General features: G+C 44.3%; 1 protein-coding gene across 1 annotated transcript in view; it reads left to right on the forward strand.

The window, feature by feature from the left end:
• Window positions 1–13,765, forward strand: part of GPI (glucose-6-phosphate isomerase) — a 30,334-nt gene extending 16,569 nt beyond the window's left edge. The window contains exons 7-18 of the mRNA XM_028739370.2: window positions 489–560; window positions 2,827–2,871; window positions 4,082–4,135; window positions 6,409–6,469; window positions 6,921–6,964; window positions 7,130–7,282; window positions 7,756–7,885; window positions 9,041–9,117; window positions 10,727–10,855; window positions 12,022–12,097; window positions 12,199–12,265; window positions 13,204–13,765. Coding sequence (XP_028595203.2) covers window positions 489–560; window positions 2,827–2,871; window positions 4,082–4,135; window positions 6,409–6,469; window positions 6,921–6,964; window positions 7,130–7,282; window positions 7,756–7,885; window positions 9,041–9,117; window positions 10,727–10,855; window positions 12,022–12,097; window positions 12,199–12,265; window positions 13,204–13,327 — 1,032 coding nt within the window. The 3' untranslated portion in view covers window positions 13,328–13,765. The remainder of the gene's footprint in view (window positions 1–488; window positions 561–2,826; window positions 2,872–4,081; window positions 4,136–6,408; window positions 6,470–6,920; window positions 6,965–7,129; window positions 7,283–7,755; window positions 7,886–9,040; window positions 9,118–10,726; window positions 10,856–12,021; window positions 12,098–12,198; window positions 12,266–13,203) is intronic.
• The last annotated feature ends 5,939 nt before the right edge of the window (window positions 13,766–19,704 follow it).

The raw sequence follows: 19,704 nt of genomic DNA on the forward strand, positions 1-19,704 counted from the left end.
CAAAGAAGTGCACAAGATGGTTTGTGTTGGTACTAGCAAGCTATGTAGCTGGCATTGCTTGGGAATTTGAAGAAACCAAAAAATTGGTGGAGTTTTTAAAGGTTCTGTCCGCCATCTTGTTTCAAAATGGCACCCAATTGGATCCAAACGTAAGATGAAAACCCACTTCTCAATCACAGGAATCAACATGCTAGATTTGGTTATGATATCTTTATCTGAATGTGGATGGGCGGACAAAAAACTTTTCAAAATACAGATCTAGAAATAATAATGTAGGTAAAGATAATACAAATAATTATATTTTATAAAGAAGTATGTAAGAACTAGAAACTGCTAAAATGTGTGAGCCAAGGCAGCTCTAGGTGTGCAGATGGGAGCACCTTGGACTTTGTCTGTAGTTTCCTCATTGTGCTTTCTGTTCCTTAAAAGTTGCCTAAGTGGCTTGTCTAAGTCTTTAACTGTTTTCCCCCTCTTCTCTTGGTGCACAGACTTTTACCACCCAAGAAACTATTACCAATGCCGAAACAGCCAAAGAGTGGTTCCTAAATGCTGCTAAAGATGTAAGTGAAAGTTCCTTGGTTATGTGCTCAGTTGTGTAAATAAATTAATCTGTAAAGGGGCAAATGACTAATGTAGATATAAAGGTAGCCCGGAAAGAGACGGGAGTCAGCTTCAGTAAACATTTCCTGCCTTGTCCCTTAGAAGCAAATTTTTACTTGTGGTTGGCAAGCCTTCTTCATCTCTAAAACATTTTTGGTGCAAGAGTGTTGGGTGCCGTTTCTGCTGTCTTAATTCCTGCTAGGAACTGCTACATGCTTTCGCCCAGGTGATCACAGAACTGTAGCTGGAATCCTCTACAAAAGTTCCAGCTGAAACTGCAAACTGGGAGCCAGTCTTCAGAATGTGTTTGCCCATCCTTCCTTCCTAGTTGGCATTTAGCTCCGGTCCTCTGCACCAATACTAACCACAGTTACCTCCACAGCCGTGGTTTGCAAATGCATCTCAAACCATTGCCTCGTAGTCTGGTTTATGAGGGAGCCAGGTGACTGTTGGTGGACATGACTGAATGTGGGGAAGGAATGGAGGGCAGGCAGTTTCCTGTGTCATGAGAAGGGAGCACATGCCCCTCAGGCAGACTCCAGGCTTGCAAATGTTGTTGCAGGGAGACCCTGTGTTCCATCTGCGCAGGCCTGAGGTGTCTTAGCAGACTCCTCCCTGGGAAAGTTTTGGAGCCAGTTGGGCTGCAAGGAAACCTGAGAGTAAAGGCAAGCTAGCGAGTGCCCCTTTGATATTTGGCAACTCCTTTGCAGCCTGAAACCAGGTTGTACTTGAGACAGGACTTGGCCTTTTCAAAGGCAGATGCCTGAACTATGAATAGGTTCCCTGAAGTGGAGCCCTGCGTTCTCCAGCAACTTCTAAAAGGATGTGCTGCTTCTTTGCTATAACTATCTTTATCCTGATGGCAGGGCCTGTTTAATGGAGTCTAAAAAAGACACTGTGCAGACACTGAACTGCAGATGAAGCTGGGGTTGAGAGGTTGTTAATTGCTGCATGGTATGGGGCAGTTAAACAGCCTTTTCATACTGGCACATGTTGCTCTTGCAAAATGCCTCCCCACCACCTTGCAATTCTAAAAATGATGAAATCACTAGGTAGAAACCAGGACACGCCCCCCCCCCAAAGCAGCTCCAATAGGGTGGAATCTGGAGCGTCGTAATCTGGGTTGGAATCATCACCATGGCAAGTAAGGCAGAAGGTTCAGGGCTGGATCCAGCACTTCTGGGGGACTGAAAGCGAGGCAAGCTCAGTGTGCAAGCAGTGGGTACACTACAGTAGGTACACTATAATATTTTTATTTATACTCCTCCCAGTACAAGCATACAAAACACACCAAACCATTTTGTGCTTTTTAAAACAAGTGTAACTATCTTCAACCCCTAAACTTGCTTCCTAGAATGATAGAATATTAATATACAACTGTTTAATTGGTACGCTGTTTAATGCCCAGGAGGGGATCCTTGGCATTGCTTGATGCTCTGCCACTGTGCCCAACAAGTCTGGTGGTGGTGCTGTTAAATGCCAGGTTGGTTTGATCCAATGCTGTGCTTTTGTATGAGTTGCAGCAAGTAACCGCATGGCTGTGAGCTGTAATGTCTTGAGGAGGAAGTTGGTTGTGCTCATTCCACAGACAAACTCATTTCTGCAGCAAGAACAGTTCCCTCCAGTTTTGCTGGAGTACAACCCACCCCTCCAGCCCCCAGAGGTCAGGCGTGATGGGAGTTGTTGTCCAGAGACTTGGGGAGAGGGTACCATGTTGGGTAACCCTGCTATGTATAAACTGGAGCACAATTCTACTCAGTTGGTCAGCTAATAATAATATTTAAAATAAGCTTAGCTACTCTGGAGAACAGTCAGCAAATGCTGTCCCAAGGGAAGACATACCTGAGTTGATGTTTATCTTAATTGAATATTTCTTAATTGAGGGAGTTGTTTCATGTTGTGTTCTTAGAAACATTGACTTTCCTCAGTGTATTGATGTTCCTTGATAAGAAGCTCAGTAATGACTGACATGCTCTCCCTCCCAAAAGGCAGTTTGCCCACCTCCTACCTTATTTCCCCCCTGGCTGCACCTTTGGTGTTGGGAACAATGTATGCTTTTGCTGAATAAAGATTCCATTGGGGAAAAAACCTGATAGGATATTTAGCTTTGGGGAGGTGGGGCAGCAGTGGTGGTCTCTGAACTTTAGTTATGATTACCAGGGCTGTCGTGGCAGTTCAGAATATCTTGTTTCGTTACCCAACAATCTTCCTCCCTTTTCTTTCAAGCCTGCGGCTGTGGCCAAGCACTTTGCTGCCTTGTCTACCAACGGGGTGAGTATTTCAGTTTATAAGTTTCTGTAGTTTTTTGCCCTTCTAGAACAATTTAATAGCAGTGTTGGGATCAAAGTAATGTGATGCGGAGATCAGTGATGCTAAGCTGTTGCCTTGAAGATGTGGGAACATTTTGATGACTTTAGGTCTTCCCCTACCGAGTTTGTAGCATATTTGAGGAAATTGCATGGCTGGAAGGAAAGGGTTAACCCCTCCCCTCCATTGCCATTCTTAAATCTCCCATGACATTTCTTGGTTTGGCCCACAGCTGAAAATATACGATGGAAATAGAAAGCAATACTATTGGAATCTCTTGAAATATTCTACATACTGCACTTAGTGAATTGATCCTACATGCGCTGGTTCTTAACTAGCCAAAATGGCACTTTTTGCTGAAGCGGGTGGGGTCTCCTAACAACTCTCAGCAGCACCCTTAACAAACTACAGCTCCCAGAATTCTTTGGGGGATGTCATTGGCTGTTTAAAGTGGTATAATGCTTTTAGTGTATAGTGTGAATGTGGCCTTATTCTTCCTTCTCTCTTTAAAAAATACAGCCACAAGGGTGGTGCTGTGGGTTAAACCACAGAGCCTAGGACTTGCCAATCAGAAGGTCGGCGGTTCGAATCCCTGTGACGGGGTGAGCTCCCGTTGCTCAGTCCCTGCTCCTGCCAACCTAGCAGTTTGAAAGAACGTCAAAGTGCAAATAGATAAATAGGTACCGCTCCGGCAGGAAGGTAAACGGCGCTTCCGTGCGCTGCTCTGGTTCGCCAGAAGCGGCTTAGTCATGCTGGCCACTTGACCCGAAAGCTGTACGCCAGCTCCCTCGGGCAATAAAGCGAGATGAGCGCCGCAACCCCAGAGTCGGTCACGACTGGACCTAATTGTCAGGGGTCCCTTTACCTTTAATATATTGGTTGCTCTCTCCCTATAGATGTAGTGTTGCTAAGGCTTTCCCAGGAAAGCTCTACTTTGATAAACATTCCTACTGTGGCTTCTCAGCCACTGAATGTGTTTTGAATATGTATTTTCCCAACCCTAACTGGAGATGCCATTGAGGGTTGAACCCTGGGGCCTTCTGTATGCAAAGCACCTCCACCATTGAGCCACAGCCCTAGTAATTTTTGCAGGCTTCTCTGCCTAGCACCAATCTGATCTCTAACTGTTGCTTTCTCTATCTCTCTCTCCCCCCCCAACTTCCCCCCTTTTTAGCCTAAAGTTAAAGACTTTGGAATTGACACTCAGAACATGTTCGAGTTTTGGGACGTAAGTAAAACATGCTTTGCAAGTCCATCATTGGACAATAGGACAGTGCTTCTCACTCTTCTGGAATTCAGGCTCCCCACGTACACATTTTCCTCCGGATACACAGGGAATCGTTGCATGCAGCCTACTTCTGCACCCAGGAACCTGTTGTGAGGCAGCAAGGCTTCTGAATACCAGTTGCTTGAAGCAACACAGGGGTGGGGGGAGAGGTCTTGTGCTTGACTCCTGCTTGTGGGCTTCCCAGAAGGAGGCATCTGGTTGACCACTGTGAGAATAGGAAGCTGGGCTAAATGGGTTATCTGCCTGATCCAGACAGCTCTTCTTACATTCTCAGTTGTTGTTTTTTTACTAAAACAACAAACCATTAATGCTCAAACATACGTTAGCATGTACACAGACAGATACACACCAACAGATCAAAGTCTTCTCCTAAACATCCAGAGCCAGTGTGGTGTAGTGGTTAAGAGCGGTAGACTCGTAATCTGGTGAACTGGGTTCTCGTCTCCGCTCCTCCACATGCAGCTGCTGGGTGACCTTGGGCTAGTCACACTTCTTGAAGTCTCTCAGCCCCACTCACCTCACAGAGTGTTTGTTGTGGGGGAGGAAGGGAAAGGAGAATGTTAGCCGCTTTGAGACTCCTTCGGGTAGTGATAAAGCAGGATATCAAATCCAAACTCTTCTTCTTCTTGTGTTAACCAAGTGGGGGAATGAAAGCTTCCATGATTTTGTCCAATCTTTAAAGCCATACAGGTTGGTAGGCATCACTGCCTCAGGACCTGATAATTCCTAGGAACTGTATATGCCTTCCAGGTGTGAACTTCCCTCCTCAGTTTGGGATAGAATTAAAGTCCGTTCCGCAGCAGCAGCGATGTGCTGACCCCCCCCTCCCCTTTGCTAATATTTGCAGTGCGGGGGAGCTTTGATGAAGGGAAGATTTTGGGGGTCACCACCATGAATACACTGCAGAAAGTCTGGCCTCTTTGGCTCTTTTGCTAAGGAACTTGTCAAAGGTCAGGCTAGGAGGCCTCTGAAAACATTTCAGTCTAGACAGCTGCTGGGTAATAGGAGATAGTTTGCTGCTCCCAACTTCTGGACTTCATGAGTTATTATAAGCTGTGACATTTTGCCTGATGGGAGCCTACTGTATATAATCTAGGTCAGTAAAAAGGTAAAATGTCAGCCTTGCTTGAGATCTTGTAAGTGGTGCAGGGACTGAACTTTGATCTTTGAGCTTATCATAAACTGCCTGGCAGTGAAGAATCCAAAGTTCATGACCGTCCAAGGATTTGGCTGCACCTTTTCCTTACCTCATCCTCCTGCCATAGAAAGGTGTCCCTTTCCCACTTCCCATGTGCCAGATTCCTCCTTAAGGTGCCCAAGCTCAGGTGGCAAAGCTCTGCCCCAAATGCATACCCTGAAAGACCTGGCGCTGGGAATGCCCACTCACTCCCTTTTGTCTGGTGCCTCATTTTCCCCTAGTTTGGTGGGTCAAACTTCCCCTTATCCCTCTTTTCTAAGTCCTAAGAATCCAAAAGCTAGTGCTCATTCTACTCATAGTAGACCTATTGAAATTTGTTTGCATGACTAACGTGGGTGCATTAATTTCAGTGATCTGCTCTGAGTAGCTACAACCCACAGTATTTTGCTTTAAACATCTGTTTTGTGATTTCTGTTGTAATGGCCACTGGTGACAAACAATAACAGGCACTTTGGAACTCCTTGCCTCTTGATTTGAGGCAGGTGCCATCACTACAGTTTTCGGTGCCTGTTAAAACAACTTTGTTGAGGCAAACCTATGCAGACATTCAGAACTTGCATGTTTTATTTTTATTTTGCTACTTTTTGCATCTTTGGAAAATTTTTAATACCTGTTTTCTATCAATAACTAATGTTTTATTTTATAAAACATTATAATATATTACATAAAGCAGTATATATATTTAAAAATACTTGACTGACTTTTTCTGTAAACTCCCCCCCCCCCCCCAAAGTGATATAGAGATGTTGTTACAGTGCCTGCTTTTGTCATGGATTCAATCTACAGCCACCTTTGCTCCCCAGACATTTTGGGCTAGAAAATCCCCCATCAGTGACGCTGGCTGTGGGGCTAAAGGAGAGTTGTAGTTCAAAATATCTGGAGAGCACCCAGTTGAAGTGAATTGGGGGTTCTGTGCTGGAGTGCTTTGCAGAGGAGTACCTGGTGGTTTGTGCCTAGAATACCTTGATCTTCTCAAATGACTTTCCTCTCACCCTACCCTCTTTTCTGTTTGCAGTGGGTTGGTGGCCGTTATTCATTGTGGTCTGCCATTGGCCTCTCCATTGCTCTACATATTGGTACGTATCCAGAGTTCTTGGCATGATATCTTCTACTGCTACTATGCTGGGCTGATACCTTTGGTTTTGGGGGCTTAAAAAAAAAAAGATCAAGTACCTTTTAGAAAGCTAACTATTTTTTTTATTATTAAAAAAATTGAGCGGCTCATAACTTTGCAGATAGCTGTTTCTGGTTCTCAAAACTAGAATAGAAATCTAATGAAAATGGGGGCAGGGAGCAGCCTTCTTCGCTTCTTTCCAAATTGAATTCTGTGTTGACTCAGTAGGGTTAAATTGTACAGGCACGTTGGGTTCGGGTCATCAAAATCCAAACCACAAGCTGCTTTTGAGTTTGACAAACCTAGCAAACAAACAAAACAATGAGGAATAGAATTTTGCAGTTGTGTGGTTTGCAAGCAGGCGTTTCCACTTAATAATACTGGTGTTTGCTTTTTAAAAAAAATCTATTTAGGTTATGATAACTTCGAGAAGCTGCTTGCTGGAGCCCATTGGATGGTGAGTATTTAGTTATTCTTCACCGATGATTGTGTCTGTGTCTCCACCTATTTGGTGACTCTGGAGTTTCATGAGTGTGTTTGACATTGGGTCCAGGATGGCTCAAGTGTGCTGTAGGTTTGGTTTTTATAACATGGGTGTGTTTTACATCCATTTGCATAACAGGACAATCACTTCCGCACCACTCCTCTGGAGAAGAACGTGCCCGTGTTGCTGGCAATGCTAGGGGTCTGGTATATCAACTGCTTTGGGACTGAGACCCATGCGCTTCTGCCCTACGACCAGTACATGCACCGCTTTGCAGCATACTTCCAGCAGGTAAGCAGTCGTTGTCCTTGGAGTCATTCCCTTGTTCTCCTTATTGGTTAGTCTGCTCTTTGAATCTTGCAATCTTAAGAGTGGAATGAGGATCCTTGAATGTACATTGGGTGCAGGGAAGCATCCACTTTAATTACAGTCTGTGGGTCGTTCCACCAAATAAGAGTTGTGGCTTGCTGGGTCACAGGCTGCCAATGCTGCACAGAGTGTAGGCCTCTGTCCAACCCTCCTGGTGGTGCACAATTAGCTGTGTGTGTCTCCTCTGTTCTGGCTGATTCTAGTACTATATATGCCTATATATGGTTCCATTGCTGCTGTTTTACTGTACTGTATGTCTTTTATTGAAATGAGTTTTATTTCCTGATTATTATTTTAGTTATACTTTTGCAAGTAGCTTGGAGACTTCTAAAGTGACTAATAAATTGAATTGGTGATGATTTATGTATTAAGTCTGAACTTCTGCTATCACTTAGGGAGACATGGAATCCAATGGGAAATACATCACCAAGAAGGGCACTCGTGTGGATTACAATACTGGGCCAATTGTGTGGGGTGAGCCTGGAACCAATGGGCAGCACGCTTTCTATCAGCTGATCCATCAAGGTATGTTGAAAAGTGGATCCCATATTCTGAGCATGTTAGTAGAGCCAGTTATCCCAGAGTTGGAAGGAGCTTTAGAGGCGGTGTCTCATCCAGAAAGGGCAATATAGGACGACCAGGCAGGTGCCTGACCAGGCTGCACCTAATAACCTAATAAGAGCAACCCACATACCCAGACAACCTATGCCACTGTCAAACAACAACTTCAGTGTTGTTTATTTCCATGCCTGCTTTCCATAGTTAAACCCAGCTCAAGGTGGCTTACAACATCAAAAGATGTGTACACACACACAAAGATGCGCGCGCGCACACACACACAGTAGATTATGTAGTCATGATAAGTAAATGAAAACATCTCAGCAAATATACAATTAAACAATCCCCACATGAGTCGTAATAAGGTCTAACAATAAAAATACACAAGTATGAAACATCTCCATAATTAACTCTTGACCCCCAACAAAAATCTGAGCACCAGCTTCTGTAGTAGGAGCCAATCAGCCACCCACCCACCCTGTGGCCAGGTGGTAATAGACCAGTTAAAGCAGGGAGCACGTCATGTAGGACTCCCAGCAAAGATCGTCTTCTCGTGTTCAGCTGAAATCTGCAAATTACACATATTTAAAATTCATCTGGTTTTTATTGCTTATATCCCACACTTCCTTCAAGAAGCTCAAGGCATCATGCACAGTCCCCCCCCCACCCCCCATATTACCCTCACAGCAACCTTGTGAGGTAGGTTAGCCTGAGAGGGGGTTGACTGGCTCAAGGTGATGCAGTGAGCTTCACAGCTGATTTGGGGATCTGAACCCTGGTCTCCCAAGTCCTGACCAGACCTTGTAACCTCCACTAGTATACCACATTGGTTCACGTTCTGTCCTTTGGCATAGCAGAGAGCAAGTTGATGTATCTCAGGCACTTATTAATCTGACCACTGTAATAGTGCTCCAGTTTGATGTGAAGTAAGCATCTGCACAAGCCACTGTCAGTGTGCTGCAGCAGCGGAGATGCCAGGTCACTTAAAACTAAAGCAGCAAATTAGAATTAGTTTCCTACGGTTAGCCTTATAGAACATGTTTTCTTAATGATCTCTGTAAAGTAACTAAACTGCATCAAGTGAGACTCTCATAAAATCTTTTTTTTTTTTTTTTTTGGTAGGAACTCGTATGATCCCATGTGATTTCCTCATCCCAGTCCAGACGCAGAATCCTATCAGGAAAGGGCTGCATCACAAGGTGAATGGCCAACAACCAATAACATGTTTTCAAAGCAGTTTCTTGCATGTGGGAAAACTTGCATACCACAGATAAAGCAGATCCTTGCAAGAGATTCTTATTTGGAGATGCTTTCATACAAACTCAAGACGCTCCCTTATACAGTGGGACCTCTGCTCACTTATGGAATCCGTTCCGGAGGTCCATTCGTGAGTCGATCCGGGTTGCTGGGAGAAGCGCCGTTCTGCACATGCGCATTTGGCAGCAGCGTCGTTCTGCGCATCTGCAGACAGCCGCTTCTGCGCATATGCAGACGGTGGCAGCTGCTTCTGCGCGTGCACAAATCATGGCAAACCCAGTATTTACCTCCGGGTTTGCCGCGGTCGTGAGTTGGATTGTTCGCGAATAGAGGCAGTGGTAAGTCAAGGTTCTACTGTACTGAATCAGTTTGTATGTCTGTTGAGCCCAACCTGGACTCCAGCTCCTGCCAGCACAGGGTTTTGAAGCATAGCTGTGTATAAAACAAGTACATTGAACAAAATTGCTATTTGGCATAATTCTATGTTATGCTACACAAGGTAAAATGTATACACATATGTATACATACATACATACATACATACATACATATGTATATATATACATGTGTATATATTTTACCTTGTGTAGCATAGCTGACTTGGCTCAGCTACTTGCTTTGATGAGCATTGTAAGAAATGAAGCCCAGTCTCTGGGTTCTGAGATTTCAGCATGTGCTATCAGAAGTGAATAGGTTCCATCTTCCTTGCTTTAAAGGGAGGCAGTGGCTAGCAAAGGGACTTGGCAGCAGGCCTCCAGCCAGAGATACATTTTTTTTAGCACACTAGATGTGTCAACCAGCTTACCAATTCCAGGATGTGCTATCAATTATTGGTTTTGGGGAAGTGGGGGTGGGGTGGAGTTGGGTGAATAATCACTGTTAAAAAGGCAGTTATCTTCATCTGTTCCTTTTTGGATTTCACTTCCTTCGATCATAGTATTTGCAATCCTGCCCTAACCATTTATATTTTAATAGTAACTGAAACTGGCACCTTCCAAAATCTGGCAATTGCCAACATGGGCACTACCAGTAAATACCCAGTTAATAGTTTAAAATGAGAATTTAAATTGAAATAAATTCAACAGGGCTAACTCACTTGCCTTTTTTTAGGTGCTGGCCAATAATTTTGTGGATCTCTGTAAAGCTGGAATCCCAAAATGTGGCAACTTCATTGCATTCCTACCACATGTGCAAGAAGTGCCCCTTAATTTTGCACGCCTCCAACACCATGGGGTATGAATTGGATTGATATTCGCCAAGCATAGAGGAGTAAGATACCATTTCTGGAGTGCTTTCAGTGCAGTTTCCTTAAATGAAGCTGGGATTGCTTTGTAGGGAAATTTTGTTCATGTGGTATTCCAGTCCTTGGCAATAGAAATAAAAATATTAATATGAACAGTTGTGATATGCAAATCTATTTTATTATGTATTAAAAAAGGATGGAGAAAATCAGCAGCAGGGTATCTAAAATATGAAAGCGCAAACCACCTTTCTGTCCTAATCCTGGTCACCACAGAAAATGACACAGGCCTCTCTCTCCTTTCCTGCTAGATCCTTCTGGCCAATTTCCTTGCCCAGACTGAGGCCTTAATGAAAGGGAAGACCGCAGACGAAGCTCGTAAAGAGCTGCAGGCTTCTGGGCTGAGCGGGGATGCCCTGGAGAAGATTCTTCCACACAAGGTACCGTTTCAAGCACCTGGGTGGGTCACAGGCATTGCACCATGGTTTGCAACTGGATGGATAAACTGAAGGCCAACGACGGTGACTCCCCTGTGAGGAAAGGTTGCTGTGTTAGGGGCTTCTTAGAGGAAAGGTGAGCAAGAGGTGGCATGATAGAAGTTGATGAAATTATGGCTACCGTGGAGAAAGTGGGTAGAGAAAAGTCCTGCCCCTCAATAACCCCAGAACTCACGGGTATCCAATGAAGCAGAATGTTGGAAGATTCAGGACAGTAAAGAAATAATAATTATTTATTATTTATACTCCGCCCTTTTGGCTGGGTTTCCCCAGCCACTCTGGGCAGCTCCCAACAGAATATTAGAAACACGATAAAACATCAGATATTAAAAACTTCCCTAAAGAAAGGACTTCTTCACACAGCTCAGAGTTAAAAGTGTGGAACTTGCTCCCACAGAAGGCAGTGGTGGCCAGCAGCTTGGATGGCTTTAAAAAACAGTTTTGGACAAATTAATAGAAAAGGCAGCCAGTGGCTATTAGCTGTCAGAGGCAGTAATGTTTCTGAATACCAGTTGCTGGAAACCAGAGCAGGGAAGAACACTCTTCTTGCTTGCTGGTTTTCGACAGGCATCTGGTTGGCCACTCTGAGAACAGGATGCTGAACTAAGTGGGGCATTGGTCTGATCCTGCTGGCTGTTCTAGTGTTCTTATGATACTGAGCCACCTACAGGCAAAGACTCGTTTGACCCTGCCTGTATAAATTAAATGAAACTTTCATATAAATGAAAGCTTTCACTTTAAACACACACACTGTGGCCTGAACAGTCATCTGTTTTGAAGTGGTATCAAAGTATTTATTGTCTTTAGAGTCTTACAGGGGAAGGCAGGTCCCTGCTCCAAGGACACTACAAATCTAAGCCTGTCAGGGACAGCCAGGCACCAAACAAGGGATGAGTATGGGTGCTTGAGCTTTTGCTTTTATGAGCCGGAAGGACCCAAATGTTCAGACACAAGCTTGTTCAAGGGAGGATTTGAAAAAGTGGCACACCCTGTAGCTGTTACGGTTTTTCACTGGTGATTTGGCTGTGAAACAATAAGATGCATTATTGACAGGTGTCTGAAGAGTAGAGTGTAATAATAAATGCTTATCTCTTGTGTTTCCTTTATAGGTCTTTGAAGGAAACCGCCCAACCAATTCCATTGTGTTTACTAAGCTTAACCCATTCATTCTTGGAGCCTTAATTGGTAAACGTCTTACTCTTGAGTATTTGTAGTCGTAGGCTGCTTTGTCTTCTATAAGGCTCACTACTCATCCTGCCTGTCTTCTTTTCTTTAATCTGTTACAGCGATGTATGAACATAAGATCTTTGTTCAAGGAGTTGTATGGGATATCAACAGCTATGACCAGTGGGGGTAAGTCACTTTCATGTATATGGGGGGAAGGGCTTTCCTTGCAAAATGAGTCTCTGCTTTCCTAGGGGTTGGACTCCCACTTAACTTGAAGATCAGTCTAGGTCAAACTTGTTTCATAGTGGAAGAATAAGCTATTTACACCTTGGCCTATTGCTGTAGCAACTTTGCTAAAGGATCAGCAGGTAATGTTCTTGACAGGTTGGACTGATCTTCATTGCCATCAATTGTCTGAGAAGTTTCCCCTTCAGACAACCAAGCTGCACTTAGTTACTGAAAAGCCTCCTGCTTTTTTTGGTTATGCTTTTGTAAATAAAAACACCTAAAAAAGCAAAAGTTAAACATACATAGTTGGAAACATATACTGAAGGGAATACATTATTCCCCTTTATTAAGGGGAATAATCCCACCTTTATTATGAAGAGCCTTGCTGGATCAGGCCAAAGGGGGTTCATCCAGTCTAACATCCTGTTCTCACAGTGGCCACCCATGCACCTGTGGGAAATGTTCAAGCAGAATTTGAGCCCAAGAAACCCTCTTCCCTTCCTGTGGTTTCCAGCAACTCGCATTCAGGAACATTGCTGCCTCCAAATTGAAGGCAAAGCAATATCCATCAAGATTAGTAACCATGAAAATACACATTCTGGATTGCTTCTTCTCAGCCAATAAAACTGTTCCTGCCAGTGTGGCTCAACAGCTAGCTAGCATGTATTTGGACTGGGAAGACCTCGGATCAATCCTCTGCTCAGCCACAAAGCCTGCCTTGTTCACCTTAGGTTGTACTGCCTACCACCGGTTGTGTGGTTGCAGGCCTTGCTGATTTGCACCCATGCTGCCCTAAGCTTCTTGGAGGAAAGCCAGGTTATAACCAGTGTCTAAGCCAGGCCTTTGGCCTCTAGCCTAAATCCATCCTTTTCCTTCCCTTTGTATGTAAAAACCAGCGTTGAGCTTGGAAAGCAGCTGGCCAAGAAAATTGAGCCAGAACTGGAATCTGATGCACCGGTGACATCTCACGATTCCTCCACCAATGGGCTGATCAGCTTCATCAAGAAACACCGGGCCTGATCCGAGGGCAGGAGGGCTGCGTGCCGACGACAATCCAACCGCCAAACACCCAGATCGATGTTGTAGTCTGTGCTTCGTTAACCACTCTTAACCGGAATAGCACTTTTTTCACCAGTTCTGGCCTCTCTTCACTTGTTAGCTGTTAACGGTTAGCCTTGTTGCTTTTTTGAGCGTTGTTGCAAACAAAACCTTTTTTAATCTTGTGACACCTGGAAAATGCTGGTTAGTTGCTGTTCGTGGCAGCTGAATTGTAACTGTTGGGTACTGTTCCCCCACCCACTCACTTCCCGCTCCAGCTCCACTCTGTATTGCCTAGATGGAAGCTGCACAACAGGCAGCAGCAAAAAAACCCTTTGCCTGCACTGTATCTTGTGAAGCTGGTGCCATTGTGAGACACCCCACCCCAACTTGTACAAGATTATACCACAGTTAACTAAACATGGCTGCTTTGTGCTTTTCTCCTTTTATTTTGAGGTGTGAATGTGGTGTCTGAGCACTTAATGGTTTTGTTGGCTCTTTCCCATGATATAGTTAACCTTTTGGTTTCATCCTGAGCTGAATATATACATAACACATATATGAAGGTTCTCATACGCACAGCCATCAGTAGTCTAACCTTCGTGAAATTGTCTAATCCTCTTTTTAAAGCCAAGCAGATTTGTGGGAGCACACTATGCGCTGTTCTGAATCTTCCAGCATCTGGCTTCCTTGGAGGCCTATGAGTTCTCCTATCATGAGAGGGGGAGAAAACTTAACTATCCACTTTTTCCTTGCCTTACATACCTGCCATGCCTCTTTTCTCTTAATTAAACACCACGTGTCATGATTGATCTTCATTGGGCGGTTGCTCCAGTCCCCTGGTGGTTTGGGTTCCCATTTTCTGAAGCTCTTCCAGCTCTACACTACCCTCTGTTAATTGTAACTCAAAGAGGGGTCTCCTAAGAACTCTCAGCACCCTTAACAAACTACACCTGTTTAAAGTTGCATGGTCCTGCTTGATGGGCCCTCATTCTGCAGCGGGGCTTGGGGGAGAATCCCTCAGGCCCATTCTGGCATTTTATCAAAGTGGTGCCATTAAGAACATGAGAAGAGCCCTGCAGCAGCTGGATCAGGCCAAAGGAGGCCCATCTTGTCCAGCATCCTGTTCTCACAGGGGCCTGCACCTCATGGAGAGCCTGCCATTTACTTCTGCTATTTTTGTGTGTATTGACTCACATGGTCTTGTAATTCCTTTCTGAAGGCAACAGAAGTGCTGAGGAGGCAAAAGCAGGTAAGATAGTCTTCTCTGCAACCTGGTGGCCTCCAGATGTGTTGGGACTAAATCTCCCATCAGCCCCAGGTAGCAGGACTAACAGCTATGAATGATGGGAGCTGTAGTTCAAATCATCTCAAGGGTACCAGGTTGGAGAAAACTGGCTTCTGGGCCCCTACCTCTTCCTTTTTGTAGCTTCTCAAAATGACTTGAGCCACATCTAAGTTGCTTTTCTTCCAGAATAGCTGCTCGAAAAGCTCTTTCTCCGTTTGACACGCTCCATTCCCCTATCATGAATTAATTGCAGAGAAGAGAGCTGGAGATTAAGGGGTGCGTTATACAAACACCGCAGCTCAAGGATGGTGAGGCAGTTTTACTGCTCAATACAAACAGATGTACAAAGCTCATTTAAACACTTGGTTCAGTCAGACAAGTGGTTTTGCAGGCATTCAGTGTGGTGAAGCTTGAACAAAGATCCACCTGGAGGCTGTTAAATTGAGAGTCCTTCGAACCTATACAACAATAGGTTTAAAATTTCAAATACTCTTTATGGCATATGCTTTTGTGGACTAGAGTCACTTCAGATGCATGAAAGAAAAACGTAGAGGTTTTTGGTTCAAAGCCCAAGGAGCCAGCACAAAACATTAAAACCAAAATCTCAATGCAGGACCATTTAAAATAGCAATTAAAATTATCGACAAAAATTGATTGGTGACATCAACTTTGTAGGGAAAAGAGCACCTAGCCCTCCATATGTTGCTGAACTAAAACGCCCAACATCTGACCATTCATGCTTGCTGGAGCTGTAGTGCTGTTCAGAAGTAAGGTCCATTGTGTTCAGTGCAACTTACTCCCAGGTAAGGGTATATAGGGTTGTACCCTAAATCAGGACTAAAATGGTAAGCAAATAAAAGGATATTGCTTGAAGTGACTGCTAAGGAACAAAGGGCAAAATTGAACCAGCCCTTCCACTCAAAATCTCATTTTGTCCTTCCTAAGCGATATTGATGTTCCCTTTCTATGAAGGATGATTTATGCCCATGACCTAGTACCTTAACAGGACTTTAAAGTGGTCAGTTTAAGTTTAACAGCCTTGGTGGTCCTCAATGCCCTCCCCAAATGAAATTAAAACATTCCTCTTTGGCACCTTTCAGTACATAACATGTGCACAATAAAAGGTCAGAAAAATCTTTCTCGCTATCCCAGCTGTGCTGCATCTGCACCATTAAAGTCTCCCTGCCCCAAATTTTCATCTAAGATAAGCATTATAGCTGCCCACTGGCACTGTGAAAATAAAAGTATGTGCGAAGGCTAGATGCAATTTCTGTGTGTGTAAGGGTTGCTTATGTGTTAGTTAATTTGGAAGCCCTTTGAAGAATTCTACAAAGGGATCAAAGACAAATGATTAGAAAGATTTCAGCGAACTGAAGAAAGATCGGACCAGATCAAAGGGAGCAGCTGACAGTTGTTGGCTTGCCATGACTGAGCCTGATTCAGTGGCTTGTTTTGTACCTCCTGACTTGTATATTCCTGATAGTCCTAAAACAGCATCGTTTACTGTACTATAGGAGTATATGCTGCTAACTTACGAAAATATGTGTTCGCTCATTTGATTTGGCTATCAGTGAAACAACGATGGATATTATGGAGGAAAAACTAATTCTGAGTTACAGATAAGAACATAAGAAATGCCTTGCTGGATCAGATGGCCAATGGCCTTCCTTGTTTTAAAAAAAGCTCAACAACTTTGACCTGAACCCCCAAAAAGGGGTAGATCACTGCCAGTTTTTAATTCTGTGAGTAGATCGCAGACTCTTGGGAGTTGGCCACCCCTGGCCTATTTGGTCTAGCATCCTGGCCTCACACTGGCCAATGAGGTGGCTGTGGGAAACCAGCAAGGAGGATTCAGGTACAAGTGCCCTCCCCTTCCCGTGGTTTCCAGCAATTGGTGTAAGCATTACTGCATTTGACCATGGAGGCAGAAAATAGCCATTTTTGCTAGTAGCCATTGAAAGCCATTTGTCAGTGAAGTTATCCAGTCCCCTTTTAAAGCCATTTAAAAGTGGCCATCACTGAATACAGAGGCCCAAGGGGAAGTAGGAGTTTTTAGCCTCAAATTAATGTCAGTTCTGGTATATATATATTATATATATATGGAAAAGGCATAATCAGGCAATCACATTTCACTTCATTCCTATACATTATGCCCTGCTCTCAAATTTATAGACATTTCCATTGAATTGGCTTATATGTAAAGTAGTAATACCCTAGAACAAAGGCCACCTTTCCCAACTTAGCACCTGGTAGCTGTTTTGGACTACAACTTCCATCAGCTTCAGCCAACATGGCCATGCTTGCATGGGCTGATGGGAGTTGCAGTTTAAAACATCTGGAGGGCTGGGCTGCTGTAGTCTTTAGTTATTAGTCTTCCCTTATCTGTATATCAAATTGGAGCACCGTAGGATTGTTGAAATTTCCCTGAAGAATGTGAACTACAGTAGAACCTCGGGTTACATATGCTTCAGGTTACATACGCTTCAGGTTACAGACTCCGCTAACCCAGAAATATTACCTCGGGTTAAGAACTTTGTTTCAGGATGAGAACAGAGATCGTGCTCCGGCGGCGCAGTGGGAGGCCCCATTAGCTAAAGTGGTACTTCAGGTTAAGAACAGTTTCAGGTTAAGAACAGACCTCCAGAACGAATTAAGTTCTTAACCCGAGGTACCACTGTACAACCAATGTTTTGTACTACAAATAAATTGAATCATCATTATTTTTAATTATTAAACAAAAACTACTTGGATAATAACTTGGCTAGCACACAGGCACGCTCTGGGACTTTGCAAGCAATTCTGGGGCATAGAATTTGGGTAATTGGCTACTTTCTCTGTGGCGGCCCCTAAGCTGTGAAGCCCCCTCCCCACAGAGGTGCACCCAGCACCTTCATTATACAGTTCTGGTATGAACCTCTTTACCCTGGTTTTTGACACTTGTTTTTAGGACCCATCTTATTTTTATGGTTGTAAGGTGTTTTAAACCATTTTGAATATGGTGCTTTAATACTGTAAACTCCCCACCTGAGACCTTAGGGTGAAGTGAAGGGAAGGCAATAAACAAAGAAGCAAATGAGACAACAGTGGGCATGCATCTATAGCTGTACAGTTTTTGGTCCGTTACAGAGAAGGTTCTTTAACATCCCTAGTTGGCCAGCCATCCCCCCTTTCTGCTGAGAAGAAAACTATAGTCCCACAGAATCTGTAACACTGGGTGAAAGCCACATGAAGGTCCTCGATTAATTGTGGCCTGCCCTTGGTGGCATGGGTGACTGCAGGGTGACTGCAGGCCATGAGGCTAGGTGATACGATTGCCTCAGGTGGCAGATCCATGGAGCAGAAGATCTGGCCTCCAAGGAATGCATTTCCTGCTATGATGGCTGCTGCACACTCCTTGAAGGCCAGATTTGATGCCTCCTCGGCCCCCCCCCCCCCAATGCCTCCTCTACAGAAGCCTCTTGACGAATAGAAGGCACTGCTGGTCTTCCACTCCCATGGAGGAAATGGGGGCTTTCCTTTGGGTCCCCTGGGTTCTGCACCTACCTGGTTTGATTCAGAGCAGGCCTGTTTCCTTCTGAGTCCCACTTCAATCGCCAGGTAAAGTTGCTTTGATTTCCTTCCCCTACCTCTCCGATGCAAATCCTTATTCTCCCATTGTTCACTGGCTGGGTGGTTCACCTCAGGCGGCAAAACGTCTTGGGCCAGCCCTGAGCAACTGTATGTGGCCAGTGTTCTGCAGTCATCTCAGTGGGCCAAGAACAGTACAGCCTACAGCAGGGGTCAGCAACCTTTTTCAGCCGTGGGCTGTGAGGGGCCAGACTATATTTTGAAAAATAAAAATGAATGAATTCCTATGCCCCACAAATAAACCAGAGGTGCATTTTAAATAAAAGCACACATTCTACTCATGTAAAAATACCAGGCAGGCCCCACAAATACCTCAGAGATGCATTTTAAATAAAAGCACACATTCTACTCATGTAAAAACACGTTGATTCCCGAACTGTCCGCGGGCCGGACTGAGAAGGTGATTGGGCCGCATCTGGCCCACGGGCCTTAGGTTGCCTACCCCTGGCCTACAGGATAGATTTGCTTAATAGCTACACAAGGCCACTGCCTGCCACAAGGAGGAGCATTCCAAGGGCGAAAGCGTTAAATGCAGAAGGGAGATAGAGCTGCAGGATGTATCTGCTGCATGGGAGTTAACTGATTGTTCCAGTAGGGGTCACCCAGAGACAGTGAAGAAAAGGACGGGGAGACTGACGGATGCCACAAGCATAGGGAAGAGGCGACCGCAAGGCAAACTGCTGGGCTGCCTTTCGTTGGGGCAAAGCAAGCTATCAAGAAACATGAGAACATAAGACCAGTGGCCCATCTAGGCCAGCGTTCTCTTCTCACAGCAGCTGACCAGATGCCCACAAGAAGCTTGCAAGTACATCAGTGCAAGGAGCATTTGTCCTTCCTGTGGTTTTTAGAAACTGATATTCAGAAGCATTACTGCCTCCAGCTGTGCAGGCAGAGCATAGCAATCATGGCTCCTATATAGCCTCCACAAATTTGTCTAATCCTCTTTTAAAGCCATTCAAAGTTGGTAGCCATCGCTGCCTACTGTGGGAGAGAGTTCTGTAGTTTAGCTATGCCCTGCGTGAGGAAGGACTTTATCTGTCCTGAATCTTCCAACATTCAGCTTCATCAGACAGCTGGCGAGCTAACAATGGAATCCAATGATTTTAACCCTTGCTGGATCCAGGAATTAGAAGGGACTCAGGCATACAGCCTAACCCCCCACCCTAAACTCGCAACAATATGTTGTACAAGACAGTGTTCATTATTTGGAACCAACAAGGCACCTGAAGTTATTTTCAGAGACAAAGTAATAGCTGAAGCTACCACATGCTTCTATTTTTTAAAATAGGAGTATCATTGAAATTAAATTACTTGAAATTAATTAATCTATTAAACCTTCATAAATATGTATATGCATAATCAATCATTTAGGAGGGGGGATTTATTTGATTTTAATATGATGCAGCCACACAATATAGGAGGCAGATGCAAGGCTGTCCTTTCT

This window comes from Podarcis muralis, chromosome 7 (genome assembly GCF_964188315.1).
Source record: "Podarcis muralis chromosome 7, rPodMur119.hap1.1, whole genome shotgun sequence".
NCBI lineage: Eukaryota > Metazoa > Chordata > Lepidosauria > Squamata > Lacertidae > Podarcis > Podarcis muralis.